The sequence below is a fragment of the Podarcis bocagei genome (genome assembly GCF_964188305.1).
Source record: "Podarcis bocagei genome assembly, chromosome: 16".
Classification (NCBI taxonomy): domain Eukaryota; kingdom Metazoa; phylum Chordata; class Lepidosauria; order Squamata; family Lacertidae; genus Podarcis; species Podarcis bocagei.
Window position 1 is genome coordinate 37,769,895 of NC_138142.1, and position 24,390 is coordinate 37,794,284.

Here is a 24,390-nt window from a genome sequence, read left to right on the forward strand (position 1 = left end):
AGATTAAAGCAAAGACGTTGCAAACTAAAGTCTGGAAAGCCTTTTGTAAAGCCTTTTGTAAATCTCCATCGGTTAAAACTACTAAACCCCCCTTGGAAGCAGGAGAAGAGGGGGGAAATTTTAGACTGCCTAAGCCTGCAGGAGAGAGAGTGAAGGAAGATAAATTACCATCGCCTTGAACCTGGGAACGGGCTGTCAATAAGATTGACTTTTTGAGAAAGTTCATTGACTGTGAATAACGTATGCTGACAGACAGCTAAACAAGAGAAAGATATTGTTTCCATTGTTTCCTTTTGCACTTGAAAAGAAGCAAATGTAACTGAAAATTGATCTAACTTTGCTGCCGGATCTTTACTTAAAAGGAAGGATACAAATAGAAATTGTTTCCTCTAGAGGGAGTTCTTGAAACTGTTGCAGGAGTGGATCTGGGGAATTTTGCAGCTGCAGAGATTAAAGACCGTGGGAAACTGAAATTGACCTTGGACAAGAATGTTGACAGAAGAAGCCCTAGTGATTGCATTTTTCAAAACAAGTGCTCTACTGGAACAGCTTCATAAGAAGACGGACGTGATGATTACTAAAATTGACAATATGGGACAAAAATGACTGAGCTGGGCCTAAAAGTGAATACCTATACAGAAATAACTCAGCATCTGATTCAGGAATCTGTTTTGAGATTGCAAGCTGTGGAGAAGAAGAAGGAGAAAGTTATTGTGGAACCTCAAGTAATTCAAGTGGATAGAATATAATATAATATAATATAGAACGAATATAAGCTGTTGCCATTTATGATTGAATCCAGAGAAAGCCAGCTTTGGAGGGATGGAGTCCCGCTTGGATTGGAGAAGGAAAGCTGGATAGATCCCCTTATGCAGGTTTGGGATCTGGATTTGGGTCAGGAGGAGATTGGCGTTGTGGGGGCCTTTAGCTTTGGAGCGACGTTGAAACACGTTCAGAAATATCGTTTGGACTTTAGTTCGGACTATGGAGAGTGGGCTGACCCGTCGAGAAGGAATAATGATATTGTTAGGTTGGAGTTTCCCCGAGACCTACTCCTCAGTGCCAAAGGAAGGAAACTAAGAACAAGAACAGCAGAAGACAAAGCGAAGCTCATGCTTAGATATGAAGAAGATCTGCAGAAGGGACATGGAAAAGAGTTAAGAGCCTCGGATAGAAGATCACCAGGTTGATGGACCATATGGAATTGATAGAAAGGACTGACAGAATCCGAGTCCAGGGTGAAGAGACGGTGGAAGAAGATTGGAAAAAAGTTTTAAAATTTTATTTAGAGAAATATTGTTAAATTAATGAGTGTTAGAAAAATTGTTGGAATGAAATTATACGGCTTTAGTAGAAATGTTATAAGGAGTTAAGTAAATATAAGTTTTAGGATTTTAATGGTAAGATAAGGTTAAAATAAATTAAGACAATTAAATGACAATTAAATAGTGAAAGATGGAAAGGATTTGATGGCTTTAGCAGAAATGTTATAAAGAACTAAGTATAAATAGATTGTCAATGGACCAAAGTGGAAAATCTAAGGTTAGACTGTCTTAAGTTAAATTTTAGATTGAAAATTGAGAAAGATGGAAAGGACTTGCTGAAATAGCTAATTGAACTAGAATACAAAGAAGGGAGGTGTGAGGAGGTCGATGAAACAAGTATATGAAAGGTAAAGACATGGAAATGTTGGATGTGTTTTTAAATGTTTGTGTTCTTTTTTGCTGTTTTGCTGTTTTATTGTATTTTTTTTTGGTTTTTGTTCTTTTTGGGGGGTTTCTTTTTTTTGAAGTATTGTAAGGTATTGTTTGATTTGTTCAATTTTTTATTGTTCTTTTTCCTTTTCTGTATTTTCCAAACCCTTAATAAATATCATTAAAAAAAAAATAGAATTCATGCAAAAGATGTTGGCTTCTATGATGGTCCCAGGACAATACACTGCATCATCTTCACCCATTCATGGTCATTCCATATGTTCTTCAAGAGTTCAATATATCTAAAAGCACATACTACTGCAACATCCCAGCAGAGATTTCCTTCCAAAGAGCCCACCCCTCCTCAGACCTCCAAGGTAGCCACCAAAATTGCTTCCAATGAGACCTGACCCATAGCCATAGCTTCCTACCAGCACAGAATCTCTTAAAGTTGAAGCATAAAACCTCCAAACATCTGTCAATTTTTTGTTGGCAAACATGCCTTGAGACACATTCCAGTTTTAATTTAGGCAAAAAGTTGCTTCAGTCAGCTGGACAGCTTGCTGTGAGGAACTGAGGCCAAGTGTTACAAAAACCAACACACATGGGTTACTGTAATGCGCCAAAAGCTTTATTGAAAAGATTCAAGAAATGACATTGATAGCTGTATGAGAAATACAGAAGAAATTTAGCATATAAGCATCTTAGTTTTCTAGACTTCAAAGCCAAGAGGTGGGGGATGAAGATGGTTCAACTTCAGCAGTGGTTTCTGGGATTTAGCTCTTTTGAACCATGCCCAATGGATCTGTATCAAGCTCTCTGATTATCAGTTCATAATATGCTTCTCAGGTTTAATTGGTCTATGCACAGATGCTAAAACGACGCCCGAACTTCCTTCCCCTCCCGTAGCCCAAACCATAGCCGAAACCTCCAGAGCTTCCAAGGAGGCCAGACCCATAGCCCAAGCCCCCATAGCCATAGCCTCCTACGATCCCAGAACCACCAACAGCACATGGAGTGTTGCCTCCAACAGCCACAGGCTCACAGCTGGCAGAGAGGATGGGCCCTGGGATGGTCAAAACGGAGGCAGGTGGCTGGATCACGACCTCTGCTGGTGGGATCTGGTTGATGCAGGATGGGGCAACTCCTGCCAGGACTCCGAGGTTGGCTGCTCTTTCAGCACCTCCGTAGCCATAGCCGAGACCACCAAATCCATAGCCAAATCCTCTATTTCCATAGCCGAGACCTCCCAATCCATAGCCGAGACCACCATAGCCAAGGCCTCCTGCTGAGCCGAACCCAACGGTGGGGGTGGAAGCACAGGATGGGACAGCGCAGGATGGACCACAGTCAACCATTATTGGGTGGAGGTGAGTCTGAAACCAAAAACACCAAGGGAGAAAATAAGTGTGGGGTACATCACTTCGATGGGTAGTGCAAGTGTTCTGCCTGATGTATTAGGATATTTCCCTTATTTCCATTTCACCCAACTCATACCATCTTTCCTGAATGAAAATCACCTGTCTTCCATTATTCGTCAAACATTAAGCCCTAATTCATGGATTCTGTATTGTCCTCTACATCATCACTACAGCTCTTCTCTTCCTTGTGGGTCCTAAATCCAGTCCCTGGTAATTCCAGGAAGGTTAGAGCCATGAGGTCTGAGCTCTTTCTTTGTAGGGGAAGGACCATCACTTTCTGGGGGAAGGACATATGTTTTGCATGCCCAAAGTCTCAAGTTCAGTCCCAGGAATCTCCAGGTTGAGCTGGGAAATGCTCCCTCTTTGAAACCTGGTCTGGAGAGTCACAGCTGGTCATTGTAGACAATACCAAGCTATATGGACCAAGATTCTGACTCAGTACAAGGCAGCTAAATACTTGATTTCATAAAAAAACTCCACAAGATATACTGTACACAATACTGAGTTAGATGGACCAACACCCTGCTTTTTAAGCACAGATCTTCCATGAAATTTTGTTCCACAAAAAACACATTAATATTAGTCTGTGGTGCCCTCTGGTGTCAGTCCCTGTGAAGGTTACATGATTGGTGAAATATGAAAAGGATTCCATTGAGCACTGGCACATGTATCCAACCATAGAGAGTGATGAGTGCTATAATTTTTTTGGTTCAATGAAAAAAAATACAGTGGTACCCCGCAAGACGAATGCCTCGCAAGACGGAAAACCCGCAAGACGAAAGGGTTTTCTGTTTTGGAGGCGCTTCGCAAGACGAATTTCCCTATGGGCTTGCATCGCAAGACGAAAGCCCATAGGGAAATGCTGGCGGTCGGGAGCAAAGACTTTCGCCCACAGCCGGCCTTCAGAAGAGGACCTCTTCTGAAGGCCGGCGGGGGGCAAAATTCTTTGCTCCCCCCCGCCTGCCTTCCCCCCGCCTGCCCCGGGCGATCTTAAAATGCTGGCGGGCGGGAGCGAAGGGTTCGCTGCCGACCCCCAGCATTTTAAAACGCTGTTCCGAAGCGGGGCGGGGGGGCGGGAACACCTGCCCCAGCCGCCCCACTTCGGAACGCTGTTCCGAAGCGGGGAGGGGGGGCGGGAACATCTGCCCCAGCCGCCCCACTTCGGAACGCTGTTCCGAAGCGGGGAGGGGGGGCGGGAACAGCTGCCCCAGCCGCCCCACTTCGGAACGCTGTTCCGAAGCGGGGAGGGGGGGCGGGAACAGCTGCCCTAGCCGCCCCACTTCGGAACGCTGTTCCAAAGCGGGGAGGGGGGCGGGAACAGCTGCCCCAGCCGCCCCACTTCGGAACGCTGTTCCGAAGCGGGGAGGGGGGGGCGGGAACAGCTGCCCCAGCCGCCCCACTTCGGAACGCTGTTCCGAAGCGGGGCTGGGGGCGGGAACACCTTCTGAAGGCGGGCAGGGGGCGAAAGTCTTTGTCCCCCCGGCCTGCCTTCCCAGGGGCTTTTAAATCACCCCGGACAGCGGAGAAGTCCTCCGCTGTCCGGGGCGATTTTAAAATGCCGCCTGCCAGCATTTTAAGATCGCCCGGACAGCGGAGAATTCCTCCGCTGTCCCGGGGTTTTTAAAAATGCTGGGGGTGGGAAGAAAAGCCCTTGTCCCCCCCCCCAGCCTTCAGAAGAGGTCCGGGGACAGACTGTCCCCGGACCTGGTCTGAAGGCGGTTTCCCTAGGAACGCATTAATTGATTTTCAATGCATTCCTATGGGAAACTGGTGCATCGCAAGACGAAAAACTCGCAAGACGAAGAGACTTGCGGAACGAATTAATTTCGTCTTGCGAGGCACCACTGTAGGTATAAAAGAGAATTCCTGGAAATAAAGCATGGACATAAAAACTGTTATACCTTTAAAACATGCCCTTGCAAGTTCCAAAACTTCCCTCCTTCCTGAGCATAGGAAAAGAGCACACGGCTGGCAATTTTAAAATTGGTTTACTTACAAACCCTTCAAAGGTCAGTTTCATGTGCTTTTCCACACATCAGTCAGACAAGTTGCACAGGCAGTACTGGGCTGAATTGCAGCATGATGAAAGTTCCTAATTATTTTTTATGGGAACTCAAGATTGGCTTGTGTGAGTCATGCGGCAAAGCTGGATCAACCAGCTTAGCGTCTTCACTTGCTGAACTTCTCACTTAGACCGGGAGAGAACAAAACCTTGATTATCTAACCCCTCTCAAGGTGAGCTAACCCTGGCAAGACAGCTTACTCTATGGTCTTAACCCCTTCATGAATTAAAAAGACTTAAGCATATGAGGCTAGTTATCCCACAGTTTTGCTCACAGTAATGATAAATGCTGGATTTGCACAATGTGTGGTAGAATGGGACCCAGAATCCCAGCTTCCCAAGAAAACAGAGAACCCTACTTCAGAAAGCATGTTTCAAATACTATAAGATGGGTGGCGGGCAGGGGGAGAGGCTGTAGTTAACTGGGAGAACATCTGCTCTGCATGCAGAATGTCAGCTGGGCAGGGACAGAATCTGATCAGAAATCCTGGATTTTTACTGGTGGTCATTGTAGGCAATACTGAGCTCAACAGGCTAACACTACAACCTGGGAGAAGGCAGCTTCCAGTTTTCAAAAGACTGTGTATACACAGATACAAACACAAAGAAACCAGCCGATGACATTAAGTAATTTAATTTCTTGGTGCAAGATCTACACATCTCAAAGATTAATAGAATTTTGGTGTTCTCTTGGAGTTCAAAAATCTGAACCCTTGAAAGTTCAAGAATCATTTAAAGATAACATTCTAGACTTGACTTACCAAAGTTTCCAAGGAGTAGAAATGGAGAGAAGGAGATCAAGTCAAGTGAAGCTGTTGGGCTATCTCAGCCCAAGGAGCCCTTTTATACTATTTTGGCTGTGTCCCCTGATGGCCCCACAGCTAGCTGGGATACACCCCCTTCACCCCGAGGCTTTAATTAGCAAACTGTTTCTGAAACGTCTCATGCCCCCTAATTACTTTAATAAGAAAGAAAAATGATGCAAAATCGTTAGCATTTCCTCAGCTCCCCACAATGCGCCTTGCCCTTTCTGACACTTTTGATCTTTGCATTTTCATTCTTCTGCTAAACAAATTTAATGAAACATAAAATTGCTTGCATGTCCCTTGCTTTCAGACAGATCAGCAGATACCCTGTCCCTATTCAATCTCTCTAAAGTAGCTGAAGTAGCTGGCTATCTTCTCAGCAGCTTGTGTTACTGTCAGACATAGGATTTCAGTTGATCATTCCATGCACAGAACAAAACTCTTGTTTTCTTTGCCTAGAGCTTAGCTTGCCGACCAGAAGGTTGGCAGTTTGAATCCCTGCGACGGGGTGAGCTCCCATTGCTCGGTCTCTGCTTGTGCCCACCTAGCAGTTCGAAAGCATGTCAAAGTGCAAGTATATAAATAGGTATCACTCCGGCGGGAAGGTAAACGGCATTTCCATGCGCTGCTCTGGTTCGCCAGAAGCGGCTTAGTCATGCTGGCCACATGACCCGGAAGTTGTCTGCAGACGAACGCCGGCTCCCTCGGCCTCTAGAGTGAGATGCGCATGCAACCTCAGAGTCGTCCGCGACTGGACGTAATGGTCAGGGGTCCCTTTTCCGTAACCTAATATTTATTAAATTTTCTGCTTTACAATTTAAAGTACTCAATTTTTACATCCTTAAGATATCAATGACTTCCATTCTTCTCTTCTCTTCCATTCTATGATTCATTTTACATATTATAAATCCCTGCATATTTTATAGAAACTATACCATTCAGTATTCCATTATTACATCCATCATAACTTATTTACACTGTTGAATTTATCTTAATGCTGCCAGCATTTTCACCTGTCCACTGTTATTTCCCATATATTCAATAAACATTTTCCAATCTTCTCTAAACATATGCTCTTCTTGTTCTCTTATTCTATATGTTAAGTCTGCAAGCTGCACATATTCTGCCAACTTAAGTTGCCATTCTTCTTTGGTTAGGACCTTGTTAGTTTTCCATTTTTGGGCTAACAAAACACGGGCCGCATTAGTGGCATATAAATAACGTGTTTTGACACCTGGGGATTTCAGTCTGAATTATCCCCAACAGAAAGGACTCTGGTTTGGGGGGGGAAGTACTTTTAAATATGTTTTTCAATTCATTATGGATCATTTCCCAATACTCTTTTACCCTTTTACAAGTCCGCCACATATGAAAGAACGTTCCTTCAACCTCTTTGCATCTCCAGCACTTCTCTGATTCAGTCTTATGCATCTTTGTCTACTCAGAGTAAATCATTTTCAAGTTGTTCTCCTTCAAAGAATAACATGCTGTGAACTTCAGATCACTTTTCCAGAGTTTTTCCCAGAGGTTAAAATCTTTATTGTGAACAAAACTCTTGTTTTCTGCCTCCACTGTAAGAGGAAGGAATGGAGAACAGCAGCAACAACAAGAGGCTTCTGCATGTTTCATACTGATAGATAGATCAACAGATACCCTGCCCCATTCATTCTCTTAAAAGATGTGCAGTAGCTGGAAATAGGCTCAATAGGTTATTTGACTTCCATACTTAGGATTTCAGCTGAACATCCCATGCACAAAATATTGCCATTGTTTTCTGCCTCCACGGCCAGATACAATATGCCTCTGTTTACCAGTAGCTGGGAATCAAAGTTGGGGGCAAGTGCTAGTGAAATCATGACCGTCTTGTGGGCTTTCCAGCTGATTGGCAAGAGTTTGCAAATGTTCACAATAACTTGAAGTCCCCTCTCCTGAAAATGAGGTAATGAAGGTATTGAAGGCAAGGATGATGAGACTTTTGATCCAGAAACATCTGGAGGGCAACAGATTCCACACCAGACACCTGTCCCAGATCACATATCAATTCACTTACATTACTAGACGCCTGTGATTTTGTGAATTTCTAAACTGCTTGTAAGTTGTTATGTCAAAGCAGCTAACACAAGGCAAGATTAACAAAAGCCCTCAATAGTCATCTGTTTCCATATTCAACTTTGAAATCACCCTGTCCTCGTCTGACCCATCGATATGCAAGAGCAAATGGACACATAGATGAGATGGTGCTTTCAGTAAAGATTGTAGCTATCCATCCACCTCCCTTGTTAGATTTTTGCAGAAATGCTAGTTATTTCCAACTAAAGTCATGCTGATAGTAGACCTGTTGAAGGCAATCAGCAAGTCAGTTATCACAATTGATTTTGATGGATGTAACCTGAGAATGACCTTCTTAGGTAAAACCCACCAACCTGTCACCACCATCCAGCTATGCTTGTGTGTGATTTTCTGCCTTTAAATGATTTTGTTTTCAGTTGCAGCCTTTGAAAACATTTCATGGCTTCCCAATATGAAAGTTTTAATTGCTTTTAAAAGCCATTTTTAAAAAGAAGAGTGTCACCATTTTCTTTTGATTTCAAATCTTTACTGATTTTATATTTCTGGCTTGGACTTGGTTCCAAGAAGCAAATTTTGTAACAGCATCTGGGATCTGCAATGCAACTGCTTCCCAGAGGAAGAGCTTCTGTCAAGCGCTGCCTTGGGTTTTTCACCAGGTCTTTCTCAGCCGTGGCCCCGATCTGGTGGATACGCTCTGTCACAAGAGACTAGGGCCCTGCGGGACTCAACATCTTTCCACAGGGCCTGCAAGACAGAGCTGTTCCACCAGGCCTTTGGCCAAGGCACAGTCTGACCCCCTCTCTCCTTCTGTAATCTTCATAGAACTCTAACCCGATGGTTGCCATTAATTTGATTCTGAATTGATTCTAGAATGTATTTTAATTAATTGACTGTGCAATTTTATGTACACTGTGCTATTTTTACCTGTTGTTAGCTGCTCTGAGCCCGGCTTTGGCCGGGGAGGGCGGGATACAAATTATTATTATTATTATTATTATTATTATTATTATTATTATTATTATGTGTTTACGTGTGTGTGGGAGGGGTATCTACATCTCTTAAACTTTGCTAGGCTGAAGGAAACATCTCTGACATGCCAGAGCGAGTTCAAGTGGAGAAGATAAGAATATAAAGAGCATTGCAGTTGGCTCAAACCAAACAGCTATATCCTCTAGCATCTTGTTTCCTACAGTGGACAATGAGATACTTCTTGGTTATCCCAGAAGGAAAGCATGGGGGACATAGCTCTTTCCAACTCTTTCCCTCCAACTGGTGTTGGTATTGCTGGACTCAGGTCTGGCTTGCTAGCATTTTGGTAAGGGATCTGGTGGGCAAGAGAGAGAAAGGGATGTTGTATTTGATGGGCTTTTTGGCCTTGTTCAGCAGGACTCTTCTGATGTACCTGTGGCATTCAAAGACACTGTTTTCCACTGTTACTGGAGATGTCTCAGAATCCTGTATGCATATGCAAAAAGTTTTGATGATGTCCTACAGACCCCGGTGCTGATGAAAGAGCTTTGATGATCTCCATCTCCTCCCTCTGGGTGTTTCTGCTTTGAAACATCAGACAAACTGGAGCTATTTGACTCGAGGTCAGCAAAATTAAAAGGAAGGGAGGCACAAAGGAATAGGTGTCATGATTATGCTGCACTGTTACCACAGTTTAATTTTGTGGCCTCCCTCTTTGTGCTTCGTAAACTGATTTTTAAATATTTTTTTTGCACATGAAAGAACAATTGCCACCAATGATTAGCTGGAAAGAGGCACTGGGGAGGCTGGCTGAACTGTATAAAAGCTCAGACTTCCTTCAGTTCCTCCAACAACTCCATCTGACTCTTCCATCTTTACTTCATCTTCTCAAAGAAGCAGGTAAGTCTATTTTCTAGGTGGAATATTCCCAGAGTTGTCAAAGGATAGGCTAGATGGACTTTCCAGTTAGGACAGGGATGGCTATCCTGTGGTCCTTGAGATGTTGCTCACATCATCCCTGACCATTAGGAATGATGCCTAAGGTGACTTGGGATACTGAACAACTGGAGGGCCACAGGTTCCCCAACCCTACATTACCCTCTGTAAGTATATTTAATATGTGATCCCTGGCTGTTGGGACACTTGTCTAGGGGAAAAAAGGAGAAAGAGGGAACTTGCACATGTTGTTGAGCCATAACTCCCATCATCCTCGACCATTTGACATGTGGGCTGAGGCGGATGAGAGTTAGAAGCTGGCTCTGCCATCTTACATTTAGGAAGGCTAAGGTGGGAAATTCATATTAATGAACTCTAAATTCGTTAGGGGGAATTGTGATGTTTGGAAGGCACCACCAGCTTTCCATTGTCTCCCTGAATGTAATTTAAACACAGTCAGGGATAAACAGACAGGTGCTCGCATGCACACAGGCACACTTCTCTATTTTGTGGCACAAAATATCTGCATTTTACTGATAAGTAAGCCCTGTTGTGTTCACAGATGTTTAATCCCAGGTAAATAGATAAAGGATTGCAGCTTCTCTCTCTCTCTCTCTCTCTCTCTCTCTCTCTCTCTCTCTCTCTCTCCTCCCTCCCTCTCTTTCTTTCTTTCTTTCTTTCTTTCTTTCTTTCTTTCTTTCTTTCTCATTCCCACCTTGCTAGAAAATGGTTTATTGTGCTCCAGTCTGTTAAAAAAATGTTTTTGATAGTATTGCAGACATAGCATGCTATTTAAAATTCAGAGCACCATCACTGAATCATCCTTCCAATATCTATGAGTATTTTCTTATTTTTCTACAGCATCTACCACAGGGGTGTAGTTCTCACTCAGTAGTTATAGTGAGGTTCCTATAGTCTCATCACCCTTCTCTGTTGTTCATGCTGCTTGGGTCTGATGAGAGTTGAAGTCTGCAACATCAGAAAAAACTACACACTGACTCCCCCTGATGTACCTTATATCTCAGCTTTTATAATTATTTGATCCTCTTTGGTTTTCATGCTCCATATTCAACTCAGTTCTTCAGTTGTATACTTTAGATTCTTCAGCCAGAGTTGACTGTGGTCCACCCCCATTGAAGTGATGTACCCACACTTATTTTCTCCCTTGGTGTTTTTGCTTTCAGACTCACCTCCACCCAACAATGGTTGACTGTGGTCCATCCTGCGCTGTCCCATCCTGTGCTTCCACCCCCACCGTTGGTTTTGGCTCAGCAGGAGGTCTTGGCTATGGTGGTCTCGGCTATGGATTGGGAGGTCTCGGCTATGGAAATGGAGGATTCGGCTATGGATTTGGTGGTCTTGGCTATGGATATGGAGGTGCTGAAAGAGCAGCCAACCTCGGAGTCCTGGCAGGAGTTGCCCCATCTTGCATCAACCAGATCCCACCAGCAGAGGTTGTGATCCAGCCACCTGCCTCCGTTTTGACCATCCCAGGGCCTATCCTCTCTGCCAGCTGTGAGCCTGTGGCTGTTGGAGGCAACACTCCATGTGCCGTTGGTGGTTCCGGGATCGTAGGAGGCTATGGGGGCTTGGGCTATGGGTCTGGTCTCCTTGGAAGCTCTGGGGGCTTCGGCTATGGTTTGGGTTACGGGAGGGGAAGGAGGTTCGGGCGTCGTTTTAGCATCTGTGCATAGGCCAATTAAATCTGAGAAGCATATCCTGGACTGATATCCAAGTGCTGAATCTAAATGATCATGGCTGAAAAATCACCCCCCCCCCTTTTATTTTAAAGTAGAGAAGAATAAGATCCTTCCACACTATGTGTCTTCCTTGCTTCTTGTACAACTTTATGTACCATTTCCTTGAACTTTTCAATAAAGCTTCTTCATTCTTATAATGTTTGTGTCTTGGTTTTTGAACACTGAGCCTCAGTTCCTCATAGCAAGCTGCTCAGGACTTCAGGTATCTGAAGCACCCTTTGCCCATATTAAAACTGGGGTGTGTGGGGGAAGCCCTCCACTCTAGCACCCTGAATGCTTTACTTATTGTGGAAATAAGATATAATCATCTTGATAAAATTCACATTTCCCTCTTTTTCAACACGAGTGCAGCGTCATCCTTCAGAGTGCCATGAATAGTTATTCATTCAGGGAAAGAACTTGCCTTGAAACTGGAGCTGAATGCAAGTTTTGCTTTTCATTAAGGGACCAAGAATGAGTTTTCATTTTGCCTGTGGGCCAGCTTGATACAAGAACCCCCCCCCCTCATTACTCTGTGCTGTCATTTGGGGGAGGTGGTTTGTAATTAGTGTGTCTGATTAGGTAGCCAGATTGCTCATAACAACTGGACAGGTCCTATGGTTTAGGAAGAGTAATTGCGTGGCAAGTTCCCTCCCCCAATGAAATGAAGACACAGGACACGTTAGTTAAGGTTAATGGGCGTAAATGGCCACAACTTTATTGATTACAGAATTGAAGGTATTGGCCTTAGGCATTGGCTCCTATGACTACCCGGCATGGGAACCAGGAAGGGTTGAACACAAACCGTGGGGGTGTCCTGCCGAAGTACGCCAGCTAGGACCCCCACGGGTGTCACCGCTCATGGGCGTGCCGGCGGCCCTCGCCTTACTAGGTCTCGGACAAGGCAAACACCCCCAGAGTCCTCTACCGGACTACCCTTTTTCTCGGGGGAAGGTGATGGCGTGTCCTTCCCCCCCATCCATTTGCATAACAATAGACCCCTGCCAATGCCTAACCGCCAAAACCGCGAAAGTTGTGACGATTTGCTACGAGGTAGGCGAAAAAACCAAAAGGCTGAAAAGTCGCCAACTTGGAAAAATTCCTACCAGGCCCCTTGCGGCGACCAACCGAAGTCCATAGCAAGGTCAAGACTGCCTAACCTAAGGGTGGGTGGGCTGGGAAAACTTCTCTGCTGGTGAGGAGTGAAGAGGGAGATCCCGGGACGTGCCTGGCCTTAAATAGCCCAGGCCACGCCTCCCCGGCCCGCCGATTGGTGGGCAGGGGGAAGGCGGAGAGGCACGCCCCCAGGGATTCCCTGGCTCTCGCAGGGCTAAACTCCAGCCCCGCGCTTGTGGGAGGGGCCAGCCCGCAACACCCTCTCCTCCCGAGGCTCGGAAATGGCTTTGCGTGGCAAGTTCCCTCCCCCAATGAAATGAAGACACAGGACACGTTAGTTAAGGTTAATGGGCGTAAATGGCCACAACTTTATTGATTACAGAATTGAAGGTATTGGCCTTAGGCATTGGCTCCTATGACTACCCGGCATGGGAACCAGGAAGGGTTGAACACAAACCGTGTTTATGCTTTAATTCCAAATCTTGCATTCTGCCATGATTTGTGTCTTTGGAAGAGAGCTCAATTTCTTTTAGTCTCATCCACAATACAAATGCCTCAGACATCCCCAAGAATATTGTGTTGGACATCAGATTAGCCATTCCTGTTGAAATAATTTGTTATAGCCTTTTGGTTTGTCTCCTCTGAGATATCATGAAATAGGTTCAGGGGTGATATGATATTGCATTTGCAGCATGACTGTGGTAGGGGAATGATCTGATACAATTATAGCTTCAATTTAAATATGTGGCTTAGTCATGGACCACATGACCCGGAAGCTGTACGCCGGCTCCCTCGGCCAAAAAAACGAGATGAGCGCCGCAATCCCAGAGTCATCCGCAACTGGACCTAATGGTCCCTTTACCTTTAAGCGTTTGAGCTATAAAGGGGGTGGATTATTACTCAGAGAGTAAACAGATGAGAAAGTAAGGGGATGATTGCATAGTTCCCCAGCCACAAAAATATTTTCTTCTCTGTCTTGGTTTTTATTTTTGTACCTGAAAGTGAAATGATTGAGATATAAATATGGTCACCCCTCTGGAATACCTATATCCAGCTGCCATACAGTTACTACCAAAGTAGAAGTGGGATAATAACACTGGTCAACAACAAATTTGTTGTCTGCATTTTTTTCAGTTGATTTAGGACAAATCTGATGTGCTGAATCCAAAAATCACATTGGTTTTGCTCAATCAGGTCAAGTTTTTGAGCTATGGCCACATGTCTTTTTTACGTTTTTGTTCACATGTACACTTGTGTGGAGCATTTTAGAAGAAGTTGGTGGGGGTAAAATGCCATGTCGAATAATTGTTTTGATTGGAAATGATTATTTTAATGACAAGAAGTATTCAGGTCCGATAGTTCTGGGTGATTATGTCGAAAAGGGATCAGTTTGAAGTCATAAAACCTTGAAATCTTCCATAAATTGGTCCAGCAAAGCATAAAGTTGGGGGATCAAAACTAAGTTAATGGGGCAGCCGCCCCACAAAGTATCCTGATGTCTCCAGTGTTGAAGGACATGAAGAAGAAGAAGTCATTCTTGAAGATGATGCTCCACATCCATTTTCCCAAAAGGAGTTGAATGATCTAGTTTGCGACCTCAGCTTGTCAAAGGACTCTGCTGAACTGTTGGCATCCAGATTGAAGGAGGGAAAACCTCCTCTCTGACAGTGCTCGCATCAGCTTCTTCCGCAACAGGCATCAAGAATACCTCTGTTTTTTCTCGGAAGAGAAGGACTTAGTGTACTGTGCAGATATTGCCCAGCTTCTGCTCAAGCTTGGCCACAGTACGAACCCAAAGATTGGAGACTGTTCATTGACAGCAGCAAGTGATCACTGAAATGTGTTCTGCTACACAACGGCAACCAGTTTGCCTCTATACCCCTGGCTCACTCGAGTACACTGAAGGAGAACTATGAAGTGGTGAAGTATGTGCTGGAGAAAATTGGTTATGATCCGCATAAGTGGTTTATTTGTGTTGACCTGAAGATGGTGAACTTTTTGTTGGGACAACAGTCTGGCTTCACCAAGTACCCATGTTTTCTGTGCATGTGGGATAGTAGGGACCGTGCTCAGCATTACACAAAGAAGGACTGGCCTGTGCGGGAGGAATTGGTGCCTTGCAAAGAAAGAAACATCATCAATGACCCTCTGGTGGACAGAGACAGAATACTCTTCCCACTGCTGCACATCAAGCTCGGCTTAATCAAGCAGTTCACCAAGGCTCTGGACAAGGATGGTGACTGCTTCACTTACTTGTGCCAGGCTTTTTCAGGATTGACCTTGGAGAAGTTGAAAGCTGGCATCTTTGACGGTCCTCAGATCCGTCAGCTCATCAGAGATCCAGAGTTCAGAAACTCAATGAACGAAGTGGAACTGGAAACGTGGAAGGCATTTGTTCTGGTAGTGAAGAACTTTCTGGGCAACAATAAGGCCAGAAACTACACAGAACTTGTCAACAACATGCTGACTGCTTTCAGAAACCTGGGCTGCAACATGAGCGTCAAGATGCACTACCTATTTTCACATATAGACCGGTTTCCTGAGAACCTGGGTTCAATGAGTGACGAGCAGGGGGAGAGATTCCATCAGGACATGAAAGAGATGGAGACCAGGTATCAGGGTCGCTGGGACGCAGTCATGATGGCTTACTACTGTTGGACTCTGAAGAGAGACCTCCTTGCTGCTGAGCATTCCAGGAGTTCCAAGAAACAGAAGTTCAAGCCCTGAAGTTTGAAAAATGGTGAAGCAACATGCAATTTACGTGTACTTACCTTTATCAATGCCCACAATTCAGTTTACAGTAAACCTGACCTGATGGAGAGAAACGGATGCCATTTCCTGATTCAGCAGTGCAAAAATACCCTAAATCAGTTGTAGAAATCTAGACAACATTCAAAAAGTAAAAAAATTGTTGCCCAGTGTAATCTATGAGTAGTGGTCACATGGGGTGTCTGTTGTAGAAAAAAAATAATGTAGGGCCTCTGCCTTCCAGTACAGTCAGAGACCCTCCATCACTTGATGGCATCTCCCAGTCCTCATAAATTTATAGAAACAATATGGATATCTGCCATATCAATGATTTTCTTTCAGTAATATGCTTTAATGACCTTAGCTGAATCATATTGCACACACATATCTGAACAAAACACCAATCCCATAAACATTTATCCCTTGGACTTCTCTCATATAATAGTTTGGTTTGTTTGTGGTTCATGACATGAAAGCCACCTCGCTTGTCTCCTTCTCTCATAAGACTAGAACTGATTGTTGAACTATTTAGGACCCAGTTGAAGCATAAAACCTCCAAACATCTGTCAATTTTTTGTTGGCAAACATGCCTTGAGACACATTCCAGTTTTAATTTAGACAAAAAGTCGCTTCAGTCAGCTGGACAGCTTGCTGTGAGTAACTGAGGCCAAGTGTTACAAAAACCAACACACATGGATTACTGTAATGCGCCAAAAGCTTTATTGAAAAGAGTCAAGAAATGACATTGATAGCTGTATGAGAAATACAGAAGAAATTTAGCATATAAGCATCTTAGTTTTCTAGACTTCAAAGCGAAGAGGTGAGGGATGAAGAGGGTTCAACTTCAGCAGTGGTTTCTGGGATTTAGCTCTTTTGAACAACGTTCAATGGATCTGTATCAAGCTCTCTGATTATCAGTTCATAATATGCTTCTCAGGTTTAATTGGTTTATGCACAGATGCTAAAACGACGCCCGAACTTCCTTCCCCTCCCGTAACCCAAACCATAGCCGAAACCCCCAGAGCTTCCAAGGAGGCCAGACCCATAGCCCAACCCACCATAGCCATAACCCCCTACGATCCCAGAACCACCAACAGCACATGGAGTGTTGCCTCCAACAGCCACAGGCTCACAGCTGGCAGAGAGGATGGGCCCTGGGATGGTCACAACGCAGGCAGGTGGCTGGATCACGACCTCTGCTGGTGGGATCTGGTTGATGCAGGATGGGGCAACTCCTGCCAGGACTCCGAGGTTGGCTGCTCTTTCAGCACCTCCATATCCATAGCCGAGACCACCAAATCCGTAGCCGAATCCTCCATTTCCATAGCCGAGACCTCCCAATCCATAGCCGAGACCACCATAGCCAAGACCTCCTGCTGAGCCAAACCCAACGGTGGGGGTGGAAGCACAGGATGGGACAGCGCAGGATGGACCACAGTCAACCATTGTTGGATGGAGGTGAGTCTGAAACCAAAAACACCAAGGGAGAAAATAAGTGTGGGGTACATCACTTCAATTGGGAGTGCAGGGGATCTGTCAGAGTTGGTAGGATATTTCCCCCATTCCCATTTTCCCCAACTTAAACCATCTTCCTTTCTGCTTGATTGAAAATCAGCTCTTTTCTGTTATTCAACAAACATTAAGCACTAATTCATGGATTCTGTATTGTTCACTACAACGTTTCTCTCCATTGTGGGTCCTAAATCTTATCCCTCATGGTCCCAGGAACGTCAGGGAATGTCCCTTGCCTGAAGTCCTATAGAGCAGCTTCTAGTCAGTGTAGATAATACTGAACTAGGGGTCCAGTGGTCTGACATGCTACAGGTCAACTTCATATGCTTCTATTTAAGTCAGCGCTTTAGACAGAGCCTTGAAGTCTAGGCTCTTTCTTTATTTCTATGGGAAGGTTCATAGGGTCATTGCTCAGCGGCAGGATGCATGGTTTGCATGCAGAAAGTCCCAGGTTCAGTTCCGGGAATCTGCAGGTTGAGCTGGTAAATGCTCCCTCCTTGAAACGTTGGAGAATCACAGCTAGTCATTGTAGACGATACCAATATAGACTCAGGATAAATACATGATTTCATAAGATAGATACAGAAAAGAAGCCAACCAGCAACATGAAGGATTAAGATTCCTGGTTGTAGGTCCCTTTGGCGAGCCCATAAAATATTTGAGTGGGCTGCCCTCCCTTCAAGTTGATTAGCATTGCCATTCAAATGGTGTAGGCGTACTTACCTGCCCCCCATATTTTATTCAATTTGGCACCCCTGGGGAGAGCTATCCACCTCGCAGAATAAAAGAGTTGGAATTCAGTTAGTTGAACCCTCTGATCAGTGCAAGAATCATGCAAATGCAAGATCCCAGCGTAGACTCATAGAATGGTAGAGTTGAAAAGGACCAAGAAGGTAATCTAGCTCAACCAATCCAGGAATCTTTTTGCCCAGTGTGGGGCTCGAATCCTTGACCCTGAGGTTAAGAGCCTCATGCTCTATCAAGTAAAGATGTGACTTACCAAAGTCTCAGAGGAGTAGAAATGGAGAGGAGATGAAGTTCAGGGAAGCTGTTGAGATATCTCAGCCCAGGGAACCCTTTTATACTCTTTTGACTGGATCCCCTAATGGCCCCACAATCGGCTTGGATACACCCCCTGTTCCTCTGAAGCTTGAATTAGCAAATAATTTGTGATATGCCTCAGGCCCCCTAATTATTTTAATAAGAACGAAAAATGAGACAAAAGTGTTAGCATTTCCTCAACTTCCCACAACGCGTCTCTCCCACTCTGACACTTTTGATCTTGGCTTCTTAATTCCTCTGCAAAACAAAGTTAAAAGAAATGATTGTATGTTCCTTTTCTGTCAGACAGATCAACAGATACGTTGTCCCCATTTTTCTCTCTTCAAAATAGCTAAAGTAGCCGTGGGTGTTCAGAGTGGGCTACTTGACTTTCACATCCAGGATTTCAGTTGATCTTTCCAGCCACAACACATTGCCATCGTTCTCTACCTCTACTGCAGTGGAAACCATTGGGAAGAAGGCTATGGAAATCACATCCTTCTTGTGGGCTTTTCATTGAATCTGGTCGGGCACAGTGAGAATAGGATGCTGGACTAGATGTGGTTTTTCTTTTTATCTATTTTTCTGATTTTTTTTCTTCAAAGCAAACAATCCTCTTGTACCCCCACCTTCCAAGAAACATTCCACATATTAGCAATGCAGACAGTGCTGTTAAATATTAAGCAGGTTAGTCTCAATGTTTAGAGTTGGTTTTTATCACTTGTATCTTCCACTTTGCCTTAACTGATGGTTCCAGAGTGAGCAATGAGTGGCTGGTGGTGAGGAAACAACATTGTTCTTTCCACTGTGTTGATTAACATATACCATAGAGTTTCAAAATGATCTTTGGTCTTTGTGTTCCTTGGTGCTCTAAAATGCTTCACTGGTGTCTCCACAAGAGCTATGCTCCATAGTCATCATGCTTCTGTAGCTAAACTAGTTGCTGTTTTCCAATTTTATGTTTATGAATTTCTAAAAGGTAAAGGTAAAGGGTCCCCTGACCATTAGGTCCAGTCGTGGCTGACTCTGGGGTTGTGGCGCTCATCTCGCTTTATTGGCCAAGGGAGCTTCCAGGTCATGTGGCCAGCATGACTAAGCCACTTCTGGTGAACCAGAGCAGTGCACGGAAATACCGTTTACCTTCCTGCCGGAGTGGTACTGTGATGGGATGATGAGCTGCTTGTGCGTAAAATCCTAGTCCCTCAGAGTTTGGTCAAGTCCGCAAACCTCTGTCTGTGACGGAGTGCCTTAAGCATGGCTCCGTCAGTCTCTGGCAGATTCCGACAGTGGTTGCTTTCGGAATTGTTTCCAACATAAAAGCTCCTTAACGGAAACGCGTCTTCTGGACTCTCGGCATGACAGTTTCCGGCGAGGAGTGGGTGTCCCTATAGGAGGTCCTGAAACCTCCCCACTGTCCTCGCTGGAAGTGTCTCTGAGCCATCCCTCCTGCTCACTTTCCCTCGGAGCCCCTCCTCTCCCCCTGCTGGTTCCCTCTTCAGCTGCTGAGTCTCTCCCAACCTGCGTGAGCCCTTCCACCTCCTGTTCTTCCGATGGCAGTTCCCTGACAGGTACCTATTTATCTACTTGCACTTTGATGTGCTTTTGAACTGCTAGGTTGGCAGGAGCAGGGACTGATCAACGGGAGCTCACCCCGTTGCGGGGATTTGAACCGCCGACCTTCTGATCAGCAAGCCCTAGTACCTGTGGTTTAACCCACAGCGCCACCAGCGTCCCTTTATGAAGTTCTAGCTGCAGACAAAAAGACTGCTAGATCCTTCCACATTTAATTTTTACGGCCATCTCTTAACAAATTAAGTAAAGCTAGCTTTTAATCAGGTTGCATTGCCTGCCTGTAATAAAAGAGATCCCTTCAAATACAGTTTCAAAAAATAACTGTATAAGTAAAGCTCTAATATTCATTGACACAAGGTTATCATATATACAGGTACCCAATAAAGCAACATTATTTGACAGCGTTAGTGAGAAATCGTTTTGGGGGGAAATAGGTTCGATGTAGCCAGTGATGATGGGAGTTGTGATCCAGCAAAACATCTGGAGAACTTCAGATTTAGCAGCCCTGTACTAGAAAATGGTGCCAGTAAATAAGGGATCAAATATTAAATTCACTTATTACATCAGCCATCCCGGATTGCATGAATTTCCAATCCCTCTGCAACTCATAATGTCAAAGTTGCCAACAAAATGCAAAACTTAACTAAGATGTAATAAAACCCCGGAATAGCCACCTGTTTCCATATTCATTCTTATACAAGCATCAGAAATCCTATCCTCTGTCCCATCAATATGCAAGATTGCATGGGGTCGATAGAAGAGATGGCAGCTTTTTGGTGATCTGTTGTTTATCCATACTGAGAGTAGACCAACTGAAAGCAATGAACAAGCCAGACATCACCCTTGATGGATTTTGATGGATGCAACCTAAGAATGACATCCACCATCACAATCATTTCAGCTATCTGTGTTTGTGATTTGTTGCTAATAAATGAAAGTGTTTTGATGGTTTCTGAAAGCGGGATTGCTAATTGCTTGTTAACCATAAATATATATGGTGTGTATATATATATATATATAACATTAAAAACTTCCATATATATATATGTTTTTAATATTCTTCTAGGGTGCTAGGAGCTGCCCAGAGCGACTGGGGAGTAATAGTAATAGTAATAGTAATAGTAATAGTAATAGTAATAGTAATAGTAATAGTAATAGTAATAGTAATAATAGCATTCTTTTGGGGTGTTCAGGGTGTTCAGGGAGGGATAGTGCCTCTGTCTGGGGACACAACATGCTCTTTTTCAGATATTTTGCCCACCTTTGGTCCCCACCCTGCACTCAAATCTCACCGATGGCTCCCAGAAGCTGGCAGCATGAGACATTGGCCACACCCCAGGAGCAGCTTCGACTGTCCCCCTAAACCAGGTGAGGGTAGCCAATAGGCCTCAAACCCTTGGTGAGCTAGGGACTTTCCCTGCTTGGATTGAGCTAACAAGACCAATAGTGGGCCCAACAATCAAGAAGGTGGTTTCTGCATGAGTTGTATAGGGAAGTGTGGGGCAGATGGTGCTTGTCAACCTGGGAAGGTAGCCCCATCAAGGAGAAGGAAAACTCTGATCCTAAACCTCTGCTGGCTTGCAGGATATCTTCAGATGAAGAAGTGGCTAACAAGTAAATACTACACAAATCTGGAGTACAGTCCCCAAGACAGTTGGATGGGGCCTTGTAAACTGCCTTCCAGCAACTCATGCAGCCGAGCTGGTGCCAAACGTATTGGTCTACTTTCATTTGGCTGCTGGCCAGGACCTCCATGCCCACTGCCCAGGCTTTTGCCCCAAGGAGATCACTTCAGTGCTGCTAACACAGTGGCTTGACTTAACCTCTGTAGGCACACTCCATTGTCTCTCAAGATGAACAGATGTCAACAACAGTGCCTTCCTTTGGTTTCAGATTTTTAAAATGTATTGTATTTATTTTATATACAGTGGAACCTTGGTTCTCAAATGGCTTAGTTGATGAACAAATTGGAACCCGAACGCCGCAAACCCAGAAGTAAATGCTTTGGTTTAGGAACTTTTTTTGGAAGCTGAACATCCAGTGTGGTTGTCGGCTATTGTTTCCAGGGTGCCTGCACCAATCAGAAGCTGCGCCTTGGTTTTTGAATGTTTTGGAAGTCGAATGGATTTCCGGAATGGATTACGTTCAAGAACCAAGGCACCAGTGTATTTGCATGGAGCTTATAGTTCTAGTTTGTTTGCTTAATTTTTTTTAGAGCAAAGGCATCATCTTTTCCACAGTGGCCAATCTGATGCTTCTTGGTTATTCTACAAGTAGAAGACTGGGGCCATAGCGCTTTCCTGCTATTGTTCGCAGGTCCTGTTTCTGTCTGTCAAGAACAGAGTTAGTTGGGTCTTTTCCCTGATGCAGCAAAGCTTCTCCCATGTTTGTACAACATTTTAAGACTCTGCCTTCCTCTAATATTGGTGGTGTCCTAAAATCCCATATATGTATGCAAAAAGCTTTGATAATGACTGAGAGTCCCCAGAGCTGATGAAGGAGCCTTAATCTCCATCCTCTCCCTCTGGGTGTTTCTGGTTAAAAGCAACAGATAAATTAGAGCAATTTGACTTGAGGCCAGCAACATTAAAAGAATGAGTGAGGGAAAAACATGGTGTCAAGACTATTTGTGTTGCATTATTACAACCACTTAATTCTGTGACCTCCCTCTTTTGTGCTTAGCAAAGTAATTTTGCATATTGCATGGTGACAGCTAAGTAAAATGTTTGCAGGAAATAGGCGGTTTCTGAGTCAAAGGGGCAGCTGGCAGAACTATATAAAAGCTCAGAGTTCTCTCCTTTCCTCCAACAGCTTCATCTGACTCTTCTGTCTTCACTACATCTTCTCAAAGAAGCAGGTAAGTCCGATTTCTTGGGGAAATACTTAGTAATTTATCAGAAGTTTGTGACAGTAGAAGGCTAGATTGATATTCCCACTAAGCAAGAATGAGCACCATTTGGTCCTTGACCTTTGGTCATGCTTGACCTTTGGGCTTGCTGACTGAGGGGACTAAAGTCCAGTGACAACTGGAGGACTACAGTTCATCATACCTACTTCATAGTTGTATAAACTGCTGCATAGCCATACTTTGCTTAGGGTTAGACTTGTGGCAAACGGGTTGCTTTCTGATAATATCCCTACTGAGAGGAGAGTCTGACAGGGATGCTGCCTAGCACCCTTTCTTTTCAATTTTTATATAAATGATATTGTTCAAGAACTAGGAGGCCTAGAATATTTTCCTGTTTCTATTCAGGAAGTCAAACTCTCAGTTCTTCTGTATGCCAACAATATTGTTTTGATTTCTGCTACCTTAATTGGGATGCAGAGAATTTTGAGGAAGTTGAATGTCTTTTGCACAAAAGAGCAGTGAACAGTGAACAGTCAACCATTCTAAAATTAAAGTAGTAATTTTTGGGAAGAAGACAAAACCTCACAGATGGAGTTTGGACAATAAACCTATAATATGTGAACCCTGATTGGTTGGAACATGTGTCGGAGAGTAGAGAATAAGTACTGGGCTTCCAATTGTTTTTGAACTACAACTGTCATGATCCTTGACCATAGAACGTTCTGTCTACATCTGGTGGGAGTTGAAGCATGCAACACTGGGCCTCCTTCATATACATCATATCTGACGATTTATAATTCTCTGTTGTTTTTTGGTTTTCGTGCTCCATGTTCTGCTTAGTTCTGCAACCTTATTTTTTAGATTCATCTTCAGCCATGGCTTACTGTGTTACCTTGGTGTTTTTGGTTTCAGACTCACCTCCATCCTACAATGGTTGACTGTGGTCCATCCTGCGCTGTCCCATCCTGTGCTTCCACCCCCACCGTTGGGTTTGGATCAGCAGGAGGTCTTGGCTATGGTGGTCTCGGCTATGGATTGGGAGGTCTCGGCTATGGAAATGGAGGATTCGGCTACGGATTTGGTGGTCTTGGCTATGGATATGGAGGTGCTGAAAGAGCAGCCAACCTTGGAGTCCTGGCAGGAGTTGTCCCATCCTGCATCAACCAAATCCCACCAGCAGAAGTTGTGATCCAGCCACCTGCCTCCGTTGTGACCATCCCAGGGCCTATCCTCTCTGCCAGCTGTGAGCCTGTGGCTGTTGGAGGCAACACTCCATGTGCCGTTGGTGGTTCCGGGATCGTAGGAGGCTATGGGGGCTTGGGCTATGGGTCTGGCCTCCTTGGAAGCTCTGGGGGCTTCGGCTATGGTTTGGGCTATGGGAGTGGAGCACTCCTTGGAAGGAAGTTCGGGCGTCGTGGTAACATCTGTGCATAAGCCAATTAAACCTGAGAAGCATATTATGAACTGATAATCAGAGAGCTTGATACAGATCCATTGGGCGTGGTTCAAAAGAGCTAAATCCCAGGATCCACTGCTGAAGTTGAACCCTCTTCATCCCCCACCTCTTGGCTTTGAAGTCCAGAAAACTAAGATGCTTATATGCTAAATTTCCTCTGTATTTCTCATACAGCTATCAATGTCATTTCTTGAATCTTTTCAATAAAGCTTTTGTCGCATTATGGTAACCCATGTGTGTTGGTTTTTTTAACACTTGGCCTCAGTTCCTCACAGCAAGCTGTCCAGCTGACTGAAGCGACTTTTTGTCTAAATTAAAACTGTAATGTGTCTCAAGGCATGTTTGCCAACAAAAAATTGACAGATGTTTGGAGGTGTTATACTCCAACTTTAAGGGATTA

At 44.3% G+C, this 24,390-nt stretch overlaps 4 protein-coding genes across 4 annotated transcripts; 2 read left to right on the forward strand and 2 right to left on the reverse strand.

Annotated features, from left to right (window-relative positions):
• Positions 1-2,303: 2,303 nt before the first annotated feature.
• On the reverse strand, positions 2,304-5,993 carry LOC308575248 (uncharacterized protein). Its single transcript, XM_081173894.1, has 2 exons — positions 5,939-5,993; positions 2,304-3,070 (listed from the first exon to the last, which is right to left on the reverse strand). The coding sequence occupies exon 2, from the start codon at positions 3,050-3,052 to the stop codon at positions 2,555-2,557; it is 498 nt and encodes a 165-aa protein (XP_081030020.1). The 5' UTR covers positions 3,053-3,070; positions 5,939-5,993; the 3' UTR covers positions 2,304-2,554.
• Positions 5,994-9,836: 3,843 nt separating this feature from the next.
• On the forward strand, positions 9,837-11,855 carry LOC308575254 (uncharacterized protein). Its single transcript, XM_081173900.1, has 2 exons — positions 9,837-9,922; positions 11,143-11,855. The coding sequence occupies exon 2, from the start codon at positions 11,161-11,163 to the stop codon at positions 11,650-11,652; it is 492 nt and encodes a 163-aa protein (XP_081030026.1). The 5' UTR covers positions 9,837-9,922; positions 11,143-11,160; the 3' UTR covers positions 11,653-11,855.
• A 4,403-nt stretch (positions 11,856-16,258) lies between these two features.
• On the reverse strand, positions 16,259-18,150 carry LOC308575250 (uncharacterized protein). The gene is made up of 2 exons (XM_081173896.1): positions 18,074-18,150; positions 16,259-17,025 (listed from the first exon to the last, which is right to left on the reverse strand). The coding sequence occupies exon 2, from the start codon at positions 17,005-17,007 to the stop codon at positions 16,510-16,512; it is 498 nt and encodes a 165-aa protein (XP_081030022.1). The 5' UTR covers positions 17,008-17,025; positions 18,074-18,150; the 3' UTR covers positions 16,259-16,509.
• Positions 18,151-22,479: 4,329 nt separating this feature from the next.
• LOC308575247 (uncharacterized protein) lies at positions 22,480-24,219 on the forward strand. Its single transcript, XM_081173893.1, has 2 exons — positions 22,480-22,543; positions 23,447-24,219. The coding sequence occupies exon 2, from the start codon at positions 23,465-23,467 to the stop codon at positions 23,966-23,968; it is 504 nt and encodes a 167-aa protein (XP_081030019.1). The 5' UTR covers positions 22,480-22,543; positions 23,447-23,464; the 3' UTR covers positions 23,969-24,219.
• Positions 24,220-24,390: the final 171 nt, after the last annotated feature.